General features: G+C 52.9%; 1 protein-coding gene and 1 long non-coding RNA gene across 2 annotated transcripts; one reads left to right on the top strand and one right to left on the bottom strand.

Moving 5' to 3' along the window:
• Positions 1 to 192: 192 nt before the first annotated feature.
• LOC130539228 (major facilitator superfamily domain-containing protein 8-like) lies at positions 193 to 7,310 on the top strand. The gene is made up of 12 exons (XM_057057434.1): positions 193 to 622; positions 705 to 852; positions 989 to 1,174; positions 1,546 to 1,608; positions 1,679 to 1,798; positions 1,939 to 2,018; positions 2,305 to 2,590; positions 4,443 to 4,516; positions 4,911 to 5,124; positions 5,802 to 5,924; positions 5,999 to 6,129; positions 6,839 to 7,310. The coding sequence occupies exons 1-12, from the start codon at positions 488 to 490 to the stop codon at positions 6,917 to 6,919; spliced, it is 1,641 nt and encodes a 546-aa protein (XP_056913414.1). The 5' UTR covers positions 193 to 487; the 3' UTR covers positions 6,920 to 7,310.
• A 2,608-nt stretch (positions 7,311 to 9,918) lies between these two features.
• LOC130539229 (uncharacterized) lies at positions 9,919 to 13,029 on the bottom strand. Its single transcript, XR_008954066.1, has 2 exons — positions 12,862 to 13,029; positions 9,919 to 12,829 (listed from the first exon to the last, which is right to left on the bottom strand). It is a non-coding gene; the product is annotated as an uncharacterized LOC130539229 (long non-coding RNA).
• Positions 13,030 to 15,061: the final 2,032 nt, after the last annotated feature.

Raw genomic sequence — 15,061 nt, 5'->3', positions numbered from 1 at the left:
ATCCAACTCTGAACACGCGTCCCCGTCACTCACAACCCCCCCCACCTAAAAACAACGCACCCCGGACCATTTCCTGCTCCTGCCGAGCTGCAGGGGAGGAAAGTGCTGACTCTGCTGAAATAATCCCGGGTCTTTGTATTATTCATGCGTGGCTGGGTAAAGAAAACATATGGGGGTGTTAACACGGTGACAGTTGTGTTTAATACGAGACGCCCCCGGGCGGGGACACGGCAGCGGCCCCTCGTTCAATAAGACTGACAGCGGCCTGACGCCTCGTTCATCCACGGCACCGGGCTGCGATATTGGGTTTTTGTTCTGGGATTGTCGTCCCAAACCTTTTATCATTCCCGCGTTCCCCTTGTAAGGCTGCGGCCGGATCCAATCCCGCTTCATTTCATTACCTCTATGTTTTTATTACCGCCGGTGATGGATGGAGCGGGGGCGGCGCCTCCATCGCTGCACCGAGGCCGGGTAAACAGGATTAAAAATGGATGACGTTCAGGCTGCTTCGGCTCACCTGGTAACCCGAACCGGGCCTGGGAGTGCTGGGTGTGCAGTCTGGACCGCGCCGGTGCCTTTAATGGGAGGCCGTTCCGCACAAGCGCCGTCTCATCCTGACCTTGTACAATGGCGAGACCAATTTCTGTGATTAACCAGGCCGGCGGCTGTAATTGGACTCACAGTGTCTCCTGTTATCTGATTAGGCAGCATTTCTGAAGGAAAACAGGCAGCCGGCGGTCCGTCCGGGAGAGAAGCCGGAGAACCCGGAGAAGACGATGGATCAGCACCGAAAGAGGACTCTGACGTTTGTCACCATCGGACTCATCTTCGTCCTGAGCGGCATCGAGTACGGTGAGTTCGTCACCGCGCCTCTAATGATCTCATTAGAGTCGGATCTGCCCGGCGTTCCCGCGGCGTTCCCGCGGCGTTCCCGAGCTCCCGTCTGGGTAAACGGGCCCCTCGCTCACGCTCTCGCCTCGTCCCCCAGCTGTCATCCTGCCCACCATCTGGAGGTACCTGCAGATCCTGGAGGCCCCGCCGTACTTCCTGGGTCTGGGTCTGTCCGCCTTCAGCCTGAGCGGGCTCCTCACCGGCCCGCTGTTCGGGTTCTGGTCGGACCGCAGCGGGAGGACCAAGACCATCGTCCTTTTCTCCAACCTGTTTGAGATCGGCGGTGAGTTGCCAGGACAGGAGGTCGTGTTTGACCCTGACTCTGTTCCAACGGTGTAGCCATCATGTGACCATCATGTGACCATCATGTGACTGGGACAGGAAGCGACCCTCGGAATGGTCACTGATAATGTATATGCAGTTGTTCCTCAAGGTTCTGATGGGTCAAAGGTCAACTTGAAGAAGCATCTGATCTTATTTCCCTTTATTCCGTTGCTCTCATTAGTCAGCTCAGCAACCAGATATATCGCCGTGTGACTTTTGTTTGGGTTGCGACACGGCCGACCCTGTTGCTAGGCGACCGCTGTCTACGCCGGTTGCAGATGTCGTCCTCGGATTCCCGATGGCCTGACCCCCGTTTGCGTGTGTCTCCAGGTAACTTCATGTATTTTGTCGGCTACTCCAAGTGGTTGCTGCTGGGCAGTCGTCTGGTGGCAGGTGAGGCGCACGTGCACGCACGCGCACGTGAGCTAACCCGGCTCACAGCGCTCCTCTTTTGCAACCTCAGGTGTGGGAGCGGGAGCCGGCTCGTCCATCTTTGGGTTCCTGACCCGCAGCACGCGGCCCGAGGAGCGCGCCGGCATCTTCGCCGCCGTGATGGCGTGCAGACAGGCCGGCCTGGTGGTGGGTCAGTTTCACGGGCAGATCTCTGGATCTCTGGATCTCTGGATCTCTGGATCCCAGAGATGTTTGATGTGCGGCCGCAGCAGCCAGGAGTGAAACCGGATCCGGCTCCCTCTCTGAAAGCTCTCTCTCCCGTCCCTCCAGGGCCGGCGTTCAACCTGTTCCTGCGGCTGTGCGACTTCAAACTGGGGCCGTTTGTGGTGAACAAGTACACGTCTCCCGGGGTAAAAGCGTATGCAGATACTCCGTCATCTGGGGCTGTCGGAGCCCGTTTCTGCTCCCTGTTCTGCTAAGTACAACACGGACGCCTGCAGAGATATCGATCTATTTCCATTTTCCTTGTTCTGAATAAAACAGCAAACTTGGACCAAAGCTGCGGACGCACGCTTCCATTTATCAGCATCGTTTAAGAGCCCACATCCCTTCATTCCTCTGCCCCCCCCCCCCCCCCCCCCACTCCCCCCCAACCGTCATCCATCAATAACCCGACTTTCCTGTCTGGGCTCTCAGATCTTTATGTGTCTGCTGTGGCTGCTGCTCCAGTTTATCGTACTGGTCATGTACTGGGATGTGCCGCCCATCGGCTCCGAGGGGGGGGGGGTGCTGCTGGAGATGAAACGGGAGGAGCCCCGGGAGGAAGAGGTGCCTCTGATGGGGTCAGACGAGGAGAACGCGCCCTCCTACAGGGCCGTCAGCAGCAGCGGCCCCGCCGACACCTCGGCGGCGCTGGGAGAGCGGTGCGTCCACGGGGGCTCGGCGGCGTCCAGCCCCTTCAGAAACTTCAGCGCCAGCAGAGGTGAGACCCCCCCCAGAGACAGAACATCTGTACTAATATGTTATTCAGGCAGTATGAGCTGAATTTGATCTTTTGTTGATGTTTAGAGGGAAATTTGGGCCACGACTGGAAAAACTGAGCTGGTTTACTTAATAACAAAGGTTTCGGCTTTTTTAAATTTATTTTTTTAAAGTAGAATCATGAGGAAAAACTACAAAACAGGGTCAGACGTCACGGAGGAGCCTCTAAATGAGTGTTCTGTCCTGGTTTCAACGCTACTTCTGGGCTTTTCTCTCAAAAATGCAGGTTTCTGTTGGGGCTTTGGTGTTTAACAGTGTTGACGCACACACACACACACACACACACACACAGACAGGAAGTCGGCGTGGCAGATCGGCTCCTCTATTGATCACGTGTATCTGCTTTATGTGCACATGTATGTTTTATCGGCTTAGTGTCATAGCAAGTTTACCCGGGGGGCAAGGAGCCGTTGGGTGACAGCATTGATCGCCCTTCCTGCGCACTGGTGGCGTGCACGGCCCTGGGCGCCCGCGTGCATGCGTGCGTGCCTGTCAAACATTAGCATCGATCCTCTCACTCTTTGAGGAGGCTGTATAGGGATGGATGGCAGACTTCCCTCTGCATCGACTGTCCTGCTGCGGTTGACTCGGGGCTGAGACGGGGGCTGACTCGGGGATGGCGGGCCAACACGCACCTCATCGATTCCCTTTGGTTCCGAGGAAAGTCACCAGCTCGGGAATAACGGCCGGGCCCGTACAGCCGGGGCGCCGGGCTCGTACAGCGTTTGGTGTTGGCTGTGCTGAATTATTGATCTCCCTCTACTTCTCATGTGTGAGGGAGGAATCTTCGCGCGTCGGGCTGATCTTTCACTTTCTTTCAAGTTTTTCCTTCGGAGGTTTCGGCTGCGCGTTACAAACAACACACGCAGGAGGGCGAGAGAGGCGAGGCCCAAGCTAAATTTATGCCCGCGGCTGAAGCATGTAGCCAGATCTCTTAGCCTTGAAGTTACGATTCCTTAGGTTTTAGCGGACCTCAGATGGAAGTTTTCGCGTTCCAGAGAATGCAGCGAAAAACATTAGCTCAAATCTATTTGCAGCCGCACTATAATTATGATTTAACCTGCCGGCGTGCGGTTTGTGCTGTGGTTACTTCTGCAGCGTGGTAATCAGAACAACACATCCCATAATACGAATGCTGCCACCCTGCAGTGGATGGTAACCAACGCGAACGGCTATTTTCGTATCCTAGATCCTCCAAACCTTTGTGAGCGGAGCCTGAGCTCTCTGAAATGACACGTTTAGCTGAATTTGATGCAAGAGATGCATCATGGGAGTTGTAGGATGCTCACAGGAGGTAATCGCCACGCTGCCGGCTCTGCTGTGCGCCGGTTTAACCGCTCATTTCCGAGCGCCCCGGCTCCATGGAGAGATAATAAATGCAACAGTCCGTTTAAATATCAACCCTGCGTGGATTAAAACACCGTCTATAGTTAATATCAATAACAGTTACATCAGTGCTCGCAGGGAAATGAGTGCTTTTGGATCTGAGAGTGTACTATAAGACCATTCCAGCAACCATCTGGCACAAACTTCCAAATTTAGCAGCATGCCCAGCTCATTGATCCTCTCTTCCAAGACCATGAGGGAGTTTTGGTACCAAAATCTGGATTTAATCACTCGTCTCGTGTGTTTTGGACATGATATATTAGACCCCGTGACCACCGAGTTTGGATCCCTCCCCGTCCAAACTGCCTTGGACCGGGATGCATCTTTATCAGCGTTGCTGTCTTTTTAAATTTCCCCACTCTGATTCCTGCCTTTTCCTCTGAATCTATCTCTGTCTCCCCCCCCAGAGTTCCTGAGAGAGGAGGTGGTGGTTCTCCTCACGGCTCAGTTCATCACTCTCTTCAATCAGACGGCGCTGGAGGTGAGAGCAGCCCGCCGCTTGAGATCCATCAGCCGGCGTTCCCGAACATTTGGCGCTATTACGCTGGGAGTTTGATCCGGGCTGCATAAATCCTCACCTGGAAAGAACCGCTCCGTTAGACTGAGAAAAGAATCAAATATTGGCAGATGCTGGAGGTAAAACTGATGTAATGAGCGCTCACATTGGCGCCCCGCGTCCCCTGGATGAAGAGCCTCCCTCCTCTTCCTCTTCCCTCACAGCGGCTGCTTAGTCCCAGCGCTGACCTGGATTTGACCGTTTTATCATTTTAATGTAGAAAGGGAGCGATTCTTTTCATCTGGGATGGATGGAGCCTTGGTTTCAGCTCTAATAAGAATCTCCACCTCCTCATCACTCCCCCCCCCCCCCACCTCAGACCATGGTGACTCCGATGACGCAGCGCTTCTTCGGCTTCGGCGAGCTGGCCAACAGCCTGATGTACAGCCTGTGCGGGGTGGAGGTCATCCTGGGCTTCTTCTTTGTGCGCTGGCTGAGCGGGAGGGTAGCGGACCGCGCCGTGCTAGCCGCCGGCCTGCTCATCTGTTGCACCGCCTGCATCTGGTGCCTCGTCTTCCTCTGCAACCCTCGAGGTTAACCCCCCCACCCCCGACACACACACACACACACACACACACGCGCATGCGTGCGTCCTCTCTTCCGGACCGTGTCGGGTTACGGGCCGGCCCGCGAGGCCGCGTCGGCTGTAACCGATAGGACTCTTTTGGAGGAAACCTGGATCCCGTGTTCTCGTGTTGGCCCGCGTCTGGTGCAGCTTGTCGCATTTATTGCCCCGATTACAAGTGACAGGTGCTGCAGCCGGGGAGTGCCTGAGTACACATAATCAGATTACAGTAATCTGATTATACAAAAATGCTATTTGTTAAAGCATATCCTCCATCAGTTTGCTATTTGTTGGAGTTAAAACGAGCCCAACAAAGGAGGCGAAGCGCCCCGGCAGATACCTGCCTCGCCGTCACAATTGCATTAAGGTTATGAGATTACAGCCCGGCGCAGGGACATCCAACAATCTCGGCGAGTGCGCCGTGACACAAAAGACGCTGCGGAGAACAAAAAAGGCAGCCGCTGCCAGCTTGGCGGCGGACACGGCTCTATCTGGGTGCCAGCCCGTTTTTGTGGGAGGGGCCCGGAAGAGAGGAGGCACAGATTCGATCCATCCAGCTCAGATCCAGACACCGAAATAGAAGCTGCAGCATTAACGTGGTTAATGGGAGCGATGTGTCAGGATTCTCCTCCGTCCTTCCTCCAGGTGGGTACGGATGGGAGCTGGCGGCCTTCGTCATCGGGGTCTTTCTCCAGCTGCTGGGGCTCCCGTTTGTGGCCGTGTCTCAGGTGTCCCTCTTCTCCAAAGTCACGTCGGAAAAGACCCAAGGTGACGCAGCACACGTGGGAGAAAAGGCGCCCCAAAGAGCACCCTTTGATTCTTTGTGATGTTCTCCCCCACAGGTTTCAGCCAGGGCGTCAGGCGCTCGGTGGGGGGCCTCGCCACCATCCTGGGCCCGCTGTGGGCTGGAGGATTGACCAATAATTTGTACATTATGCTGGGCATGATGCTAGCCCTCCTCCTGATGATCACGGTGAGCAGAACACGGCTCCTTAGAGGATTGATGGCCACGGGCTGACAGAAGATTGGTAGCATGATTAATTACGGAACGAGAATCGATATTTTTCATCCCCGCCAAGGATGATGTTTGGAGACCGATGCCGCCGCCACGTTGGCGTGATAAATACGAAGCCGCATTCAGCAGATCTTAAGCTTCGTTTAAAGATTGACGCTCTGAAACGTTGCATCTGTGGCAGCATAAATCACTCTCCAGTTTCCGGTTAGGGACGGTTTGAATATCAACGGAGAAGCCATTTCACTTCAATTCTGACGCCGCTAGCTCGGACTCAAATACGCCACCGTCTGGCCAAGACAGAACGCGAAATGCACCCCCGAGTACGGAATGTGTGCAAGAAATCATGCAAAATTAGTGTGAATCAAAAAAGGTTACGTTTTTTTTAAAAAAGGTGGCGGGAATTAGGCTTTTGTGACGAAGCGATCTGGTTTTAGCCAAGCTGCGCTAAGCTAACCTGCCATTGTGGTGCATAGGACTCATGTGATTCCATGTGTGCTCAATTAAATCCACTTATTTCGGTATGGTCTTGCTTCTGAGGAGCAGGGGCGTGCGCGATCAGGCGTGCGCTTTTGTCTGCAAACCGACCCAAAGCCCAAATCGCCCGCGAGTCGCCGCCTTTGACGAGCCTCTGCATTCCAAAGCTGCATCCTTCTGTGTGTCTCTGCAGGTTCTGACAGCGCTGTCGTACCGGCGGCTGGCGGAGCCCAGGGCAGTGCAGCGTGCTCAGAGCTCTGACAGCGGAGGCTAGAACTGCAGCCTGTCTGACGAGGAGGAAGAAGAAAGGCTTTGTGTGTGTGTGTGTGTGTGGGGGGGGGGGCACTTCTGAGAGAATCAATATGAGTTTACTGCAGAGAGCCATTTGAGTGTGGGGTAGAAAAAAGAATGCACAAAGCACACACTGTAACTCAGCATCAGCCCTGGAGGTAATCCAGCTCTGCACAATCTAAATCATCACATTTAATTAGTGCGTCTCACATGCGCGGCGCCGCCGGACCCCCCCGACACTAGGGGGCAGCATTGCTCTCGTGTTGAATATTCTGCGCGGCAATCGAAGATGAAAGTAATTATTTTTAAACTGGAGTTATTTATATTCCCAGGTGTTTATTAAAAGATGAAGGAGCAGGTTTGTGCTCGTGTGACCTGTGCACCACCGCGTCATCGCTTTGTTCCTCTCTGTCTCCCTTTGATGAAAGAAAAACCAAAAACAACCGTCTGAAAATGGGACTGTTGACACAATGGGTGCAGGACAGGAGGCGCGGGCTGGGCTCGTGCGCGCTGGAGATGGACCCCGATGCTGTCTGAGGCTACTTCTGTGTATCTCCCCTAAAACCACATTTTTAAAAAGCAATTAATTCTTGATTGGGGGGGATTTAAGCTTTAATTACTGGTATTCGTAATTTAGGAGATGAGGAGGGGTGATTTGTGGTGGACTCTTCCTCCTGTAGGATGCACATCTGCATCCAACAGAACCAGCAGCTCCAGACTCCCTTTGTACCGGTGACCCCGGCTCTGCCCCCCCCCCCACGCTGCTTTTGCATAATTGCAGATAAGGCTCGCTAACCTTTCCCGTTTCCCGTTTCAGCTTGTGATGTTTGGCTCCTCCAACTAAAATGGAAATTTCAATCTCGGGGCCTCGAGGAGGTGACACGCAGAAGTGCTTTCACGGCTCCATCGGCGCATTTGGGTGCTTGACATTTTAAAGGAGATAACAGGACGCAAAGAACGGGGTCACGAGGTGGACGGAATCGTGTTTGGAGCATCCTCCGATATGCGGCGGTGACTAATGTTGGCTAGTTTACCGACATTCAAACTGGGTTTTTTTCCTGTTCCCGAAGCAAATCTACGGCTCCGAGGAGATCGAGATCTGATGATTTGTGTTGGAGGGAGTCTTTCCTGGCGTAACGTTGTTGTCCAGACTCATTGGAGCTTCTTGAAGATGTCTCACCTGCTGGGGAAGATGTGTGTCATGTTTCCCCTGTCTGGTGTCGGTTACCAGCACGGACACCTTTACGTCCCCTCGCACATGTCTTGACCTTCATTCACGCCTCACGTCTCGCACCACTGACGGGGTCGATGGCGGCGCTCTGGATTACCTCCAGGGTGTGAAAACGAGAGGTTAGAAAACTCGATGACTGAAGCACTTAAGAGCACTTGTTAAGCGCTTGAGCGGACACACACACACACACACTCGTGCATTCGCCGCGGCGTTTGGAAGCCCCCGACCTTAACCCCCGATGCAAAGTCACTGGTTGGCTCAAGGCACCGATTCTATCGACCCCTAGTGGTGGGTTGCAGGATAAACCCTGACAACTCCTTCTAAATAGGCATTACATTAGCCTCTACGCCACCAACATTCCCAGGGGAAAAGTCTCCTCGTTGTCCCTCCATTTACTGTAAAAAAGAGTTTCCTTCATTTTTGTTTGTCTTCTTTTAAATATTATTATGATGATGTGTATCTTTAGGGTATTACTGCCACCAGGACCATGCCTGCTAGGTCAGCAATGGACGGAACTTTCCTAATATTTTAGGTCTAAAAGACCGACGGGTGTGTTTCAAGAAACTGGGTATTTGTGTTGAATTTGCTTTAGCACAAAGTCTCGTGAAACTGCGCATTTTCGAAGGAAGGAACATGGAAGTTTGCGTATTTTCTCTCCGCGGATGTAACGGGTGAGCCCGCCCGGTCGCGTCCTGTGCGCGCCAGCGAGACTCTCGCGCGATCCTGCGAGAGTTTGTAATCCAGCTAATTTTACAAATACATCCGCGTTGTCGGAGCAAACAAACCCCGCGATTAAGAAATTCGAATTTGATGGATGTAAATACGCAGAAGTTTGACTTCATAGCAGCAACAAGGTAAAAACAAACAAACAAACAAACATTTTTAAAACGCATTGTGTTTATTGGATGCTGTTGCATATGTTTATGTTTATTTGTGGACTGGCCTCAGTCCTGCGTGGTTTTTATATCAGTAACTGTAATAACCGGTTTCTGGTCCTGGAGTGAGGTTCAACCTATTGTTATTTGTGTATTTTTTAATCTCCTGTTTCATCATTTGTGACAATTGTTTACCTTTGACTGGGTGTGCGGCTCTGTGCAGTACCACAGTATAAGAATTTGGGCCTGACTGGGGTAAAATCCTGCGTAACGCTAGAAGTTCCCATGGTGGAGAGACATCGTGGTCGGAGGCGTGAAACACAGCATCGTTATCCTGACCAGGCGCTGACTCAGCGCCTGTCAGCCTATAGAGGTGGCGGAGGATCTCAGCCGCCCCAGGATGCTAAATACAGATAAAGACCGAAGTTATCAAATTTTAAAGATACACAGAACACCCATTATTGTGGAGAAGTTGGTCGCCATGGAGACGCGGGGTGGAGGTGGTTAAGAGACAACGATTAACTTTATGTAACAGTAGAAACGGGGGCGCTGGCCGGGCTGTGGGACAGCCGCGGTGCACTGGAGGGACCCACAAACGTCCTAAACCCAATTCAACAAATACCTGACGCGGACACAGTCACGTGCATGGAAAGAAAGTCCTGTTTTCGTGACCATTTGAGCTGATCCATTTAAAACCACACGTGAATACGGCAGCCCGGACCCACTTCCATCCACGTCATCCCTTCATTGGGACAATTTACGTGGCAAAATTACACGGTCGCTCTCTACATTACGGTGTAAAATAAAGTGTGCTGCAGCTAATTTACATATTTGTAACAGGTTTTAGAGCGCAGTCATGTGAAAGGAGCCTGGGCCTTGTGGGGTCAGTTGATTTATTAATTAGCCCAACGCATCGGATTAAAATGGAGCTTTTTATGGTGGTTAAACCCACATGGGAGCAAAAAAGCTGATATGAATCTACATTTTATGACCCTAAGTCAACAGCTCCCTGCAGCTGAAACCAGGAAATGAACGCAGGGGTTCATAAAACCCACGAATATTCAAATAAATGATGTGCATTTGCACGTATGGTGTTTGATTTCAGCTAATCTACACGGTTGGAAGTCTAAATCTCTTCTGCGGCTGCTCGTTAGCCTCGGTTTTAAAGTGACAGCGTCATCTGAAAAAGATAGAGCTAATTGGTCCAACATGCAGCTGCAGCCAAAGTATAACAATGATGATAACGGCGGCGGCTCCCTCCTTCCTGATGGAATTAGCTGGACTGAAGATGGTCGTTAACGGCTGCTGGATGATGGATGAGTTATCGGCCGGCGAAAAAGAGGCGAGGAGATGAAATCAGGCTCCCCGACTCGCCTTTTAGATATTCTGCATGGGAAGATTCCTCCCAGCCGGTCATTTATTAAGAGATTTAACTGGAGGTTACGGGAATGTATTTGTTGGGGACGTGGCGGCGAGGAACCGCGCTTGGTCTCCGTCCAACTCCGGGGGATTTATGGTGGCGCCGTTATTGTTGCTGACTTCAGAATTTGACTTCTGGATGTCATTGTCAGGGTGTGGCTCCCGTCCAACACCTTCTAACAGAGCAGGTAGGAAGCCCCCCCCACTCTTTAAGTCAGACCTGCAGCATCAAGGGTGCACGCCAGGCCAGGCCAGGCCAGGCCAGGCCAGGCCAGGCCAGGTCAGGCCACGCCAGGCCACGCCAGGCCAGGCCACGCCAGGCCACTGTGCTCTCCTCCAGGAGGCAGCTTTTCCTTCCATCTCCACTCTGAGTATTTGCATTCTGCAGGCCCGCCACCTCCTCGGATCCACCGAATCAACGCCCCCGCCCACCCACGCACCTCCCACCCCCACAGATGAATTCAAAGCCGCCTCGCTCGTTGATTGGAGCCTATTGTAACAACAACGCTAATTTATTCAGGTAATTATGAGGCTCATTTGGGCGACTGTAGCTTACTTATAAACCTGCTTTGCTAAAAAAAAAAAAAAAAAAAAAAAAAACGAGGGGGGGGGGGGGGGGGCAGGGGGGCACTTTTGTTTCTGCTCGGAGCCGGCAGAGAATTTGCTCATCAACCGGTTTGGTTCCAGTTTGAGGTAAAATGAGGCGGATTTTCACGGTCTGGCTCTTTGAAGCTCCACGCGGAGCCAAAGTGCTGCAGAAAAAATAAAAAAGATTTAAAAAAATAAAATAAAAAAGTGAATTTTCAGCAGCGTTTTTAAGGTCGGCCCCAAATAAAGCGTGTCTTCTGATTCCCGGCGACGTAAGAGGCTCTTTCCTGCGTTCGTCTGCGGTTTTGGCGCCTCACGCCGCCTCGGGCGTCGCGCAGTTCGGGTTCTGGGGGGTCAAACCGCAGCGGAGCTGAACGAGGATCCAAAAATCCCATTTTTAAACCTTGGTGGAACGAGCAGCTCCCGCGTTGCAGGTCCCGCGCACCTGAGCCGGCGCCTCCACAGTAACGGCGCGTCTACTCGTCACGGACCTCTTTCCAGCTGTGATCCGGAACCAGGCTTGATGGTTGCCTGACAGAGGGGAGGTCAGGGGGCCCGCGGTGATCTCATTACCCGCTGAGCGTGAAGACCATCATAAAATGATGAGCGCTTCATAGGAGGTCAGCCGAGGATCAATATTAAATCCTATCTCGTTTATAATCCCGCTGAACGGAGGAGCTCCGTGGGGTTTAGCTGCTTAAAGAAGACAGCGTCTGACAATTTACTCTAATGCGCACGTGAATAAATGGAGTAGCATACGGACGCTTTATCCTCGATTCCATAAACGGGCTATAAATACACCGACGGAGGAACTCGAAATCAATCGGGGGCTGTTTCGTTGCGTCTCACGGGGAGGTTTTAGTCTCGGATCACATGACTCACTCCAGAGGAGCCCTGTAGCACCTGCGCCAGGTAGGACGCTGAGGTACAGAAGTTCTGAGGGCCAAAGACGCTGCCGGAGAGGCTTGTTGGGGATGCAGAAGGCAAAAGGTTCCGGGGGTTCCAGGGGGGCGGCGGCTGGGGTCCGGGTTCCCAGAGCTGGCATGTGTAATCCAGGCTAACACGCGTGCAAATCTCATCTGTGCGCCGCTCACAATGGCCCGTCTGTGCCGGAGGGCGGGGGGGGGGGGGGGGCGGCGGCCCCCCGGCGGCGTCCAGGAGCCCAGAGAGCCGAAGCACTCGGGTCTGATCACTGTTGATATTTGAGCGTTTGCATAATTAATCCAATAAATTCGGAGCTCCGGGAGGACGGAGGGAAAAAAGGAAACAAAAGGCAGCGTTGCCCGTGGAAAAAAGAAAAGAGAACGCTAAAATTCTTGAAAGTGCAGAGCACCGTTCTTTGCTGCGGCGTGAAAAACAAAAGTTGGCACGGCGGGTCTCCGGGGAAATTAAAACCTTTATCTTATCCAGCCGGTTAAATGGAAGAGACACTTTTGTAGATGGAATCCACTCGTGCCGCCGTTCCAGTAATAAAAGGGCGACTAATATTAGCTAATACATCACTTATATCCTCTGGATGGAGGCGGAGGTGAATGTGGTCCACCTGAGGGGAAACCAGGACTTTATGAGCCCGGCCCGGGTTTCTCCCCGTTAAAGGGACTATTTTCCTGTCTCGTTGGTGGTCGGCGGTTCTGTAAACGTCCCGTCTGGACTGTCGCGGACGCCGCGTGGAAAAAGTCGAAGCTCTTTCTCCGCCTGCTTTGATCACTTTGATCAGACGGCGCCTTTGTCAGCGGCTGGAACCTCCGCGGCGAGACGCCGGATCAAAGCGCCGCGGCGCCTTTGCGAGCGTCTCATTGTCGCGGCGTTCACGTATGCACGCCGCGCCTAGAACCCCTCGGTGTCTTCATCCCTCCGGAGCTAGCAGGGCAGCCCACGGCTCAGCGGGGGGCTTCACCACAATTTGCCGTCGTTTGTCACCATTTGTTGTTCCTTACACACCCAACGCCGCTTCCCCGTCACCCCGCGGTCACGCCATCAGTCCGCCCCCCCCCACCCCCCCACCAGTGCCGGGATCTCTTTCTCTTTCTCTTTCTCTGTCATGAATTATTCTGCGACGCTCCGCTAGCACACAAGCGCTGAAAATAGCTTCCCCCATCGTTAATTACCTCATTTCATCTGACATTAATATTGGAGTGTGTTGCTGTTGCATTATGGATGCCGTGTTTGGTGTGTGAGATGTTCGTTGAGAGGCCGGAGCGGCGTCTGTGTGACGGGGAGCTTCCAGGCGCTCCTTTGCTCTGCCATTTTGGATGGAGCTCCATTGTCGACTCAAACGTCTTCGTACCATCAGAATTGGATGTTTCCCACGTTGGCAGTAAAGCTAAAACATGTTAAACTGACCCATAAAACCACCGGGGGGGGGGGGTCAGGGCCCTAAAGAGCTTAGAGGCTTCCTGGAAGAAGAGCTGCGTCACATGACCCAAATGATAACGAAGGTAGTCAGAGTCGGGGGTCACTGGCAGCTAGCGGCAGAAAGAGCCAGCTAGCTAAGACTGAGGCGTCAGGGGATCGGAGGTATGTTTCTGGCTCAGTAGAATGTGACAGCTAGCCTGGCTGTTGCTAACGCTGCAGGATGCTAATGCTATCTGTAAGTCCAGCAGCATTCTCCTGTCTGTGCGGGGCCCTTTGAAGGCGCACGCCATGCCACATCGGACCGGAGCTAAACTCGAGGCCTCCAACCTTTTCCCCGCCCTCCGTCTGGTTTAAAGAAGCAGTTTCTGTACCGCTGACGCTCCCGACTCGTTTGAAGTGAGTCCCGAGGCGGCGCTGGTCTGCAGCCCTCTACCGAATCACACGCACCTTTATTCTCGTCTCAGAAACTCTCATTATGAGATGAAGAGCTTCAGATACGGAGGAAGCTATTAAAGAAGCCCGCCGGTCTGTCCTAATTACAGACGCAAGCGCCCAGTTTTTATCTTCCCCACATCAAACCTGACCTGGCTCCATCCGCGTGGTTGACCTTCAAGATCCAGAGATCCAGCTCGGGGGACCAGTGGTGCCTTCCTGGATCTCACCTTCCTCCATGAGGAACAACAACATCAGTTCTGGCCCCATAATGACTCACTGAATTCTGCCAGTAGGGGGCAGAGGAGAGTGTGGGAAAGCTTTCGCCAGCCCCCCAGTGGGCGGGGCTTAAACCTCCCGGGAAGGTTCCTCGGGGCTTTGTGGCCTCCATCATCCTGAAATGGAACAATCGGGATTCTTCCCAGAGTTGGAATTGGAGCAATCTTGGAAAAAGGGTCACGTTGAGGGTAGAACCCAGCGGTCCAAACGAGAGAACGTTCCAGAAGAGCCAGTTTTAGTTGATGGGAATGGAGTCGGAGACTCTACGGAGAGCCGGAGCAATAAATTAAAATGTATTTTTAAAAGCACTTGAGATGATTCAGCTCCTAAAACGGCTCCGGCCGGCTGTAAACCACAGATTAAAACGTCCCCGGATTTGCTGTTTCCCATCGATTTTGTTGAGGACAGTTAAAAAGTTCCAGCTGTAAAACAGCGGCACCCCCCCTTTATTCCCCCCCCCCCCACCACCGCGTGGGTGAGTGTTCGGGAAGGGCCCCAATCACACGGAACACTTCAAAGCTGAATTAACGCAGCCTTCCTTCCACACGCGTCCGCCATCTTCTAATCAGACCGCTTTCATCAAGAACTCTCTTAGCTGCCGCGCGTATGCTAATGCGGCAAAATGGGAAAACGCGGCAGTGTGTGCGGAAGCATCCCGGAATAATAGGAAAGCACGTCTGTGTGTGTGTGTGTGTGTGTGTGTGTGTGTGTGTAAGCAATTATGAGTCAGCACCGGGAAGAATCGAGCGTTCCCGTCGCTCTGGAGTCTCACTTGGATGGTACGATGCTAACAGGAGGGGGGCGCTACTGAATCCCAGCTCCCGGAATCAGATTCAAGTGGGTAATTAGCTCACATGGAAGGATTTTATTATCTTCCTTAAAAACAAGGACATCGCTCCTCCGGGAGGCTAAAAACCCCCTTTTGGCAGGAATTTACCCTCCAATT

The sequence above is a fragment of the Takifugu flavidus genome, chromosome 15 (genome assembly GCF_003711565.1).
Source record: "Takifugu flavidus isolate HTHZ2018 chromosome 15, ASM371156v2, whole genome shotgun sequence".
In the NCBI taxonomy this organism is placed as follows: domain Eukaryota; kingdom Metazoa; phylum Chordata; class Actinopteri; order Tetraodontiformes; family Tetraodontidae; genus Takifugu; species Takifugu flavidus.
Note: the sequence above shows the minus strand (reverse complement) of the source record. Positions and strands in the feature narration are given on the sequence as shown.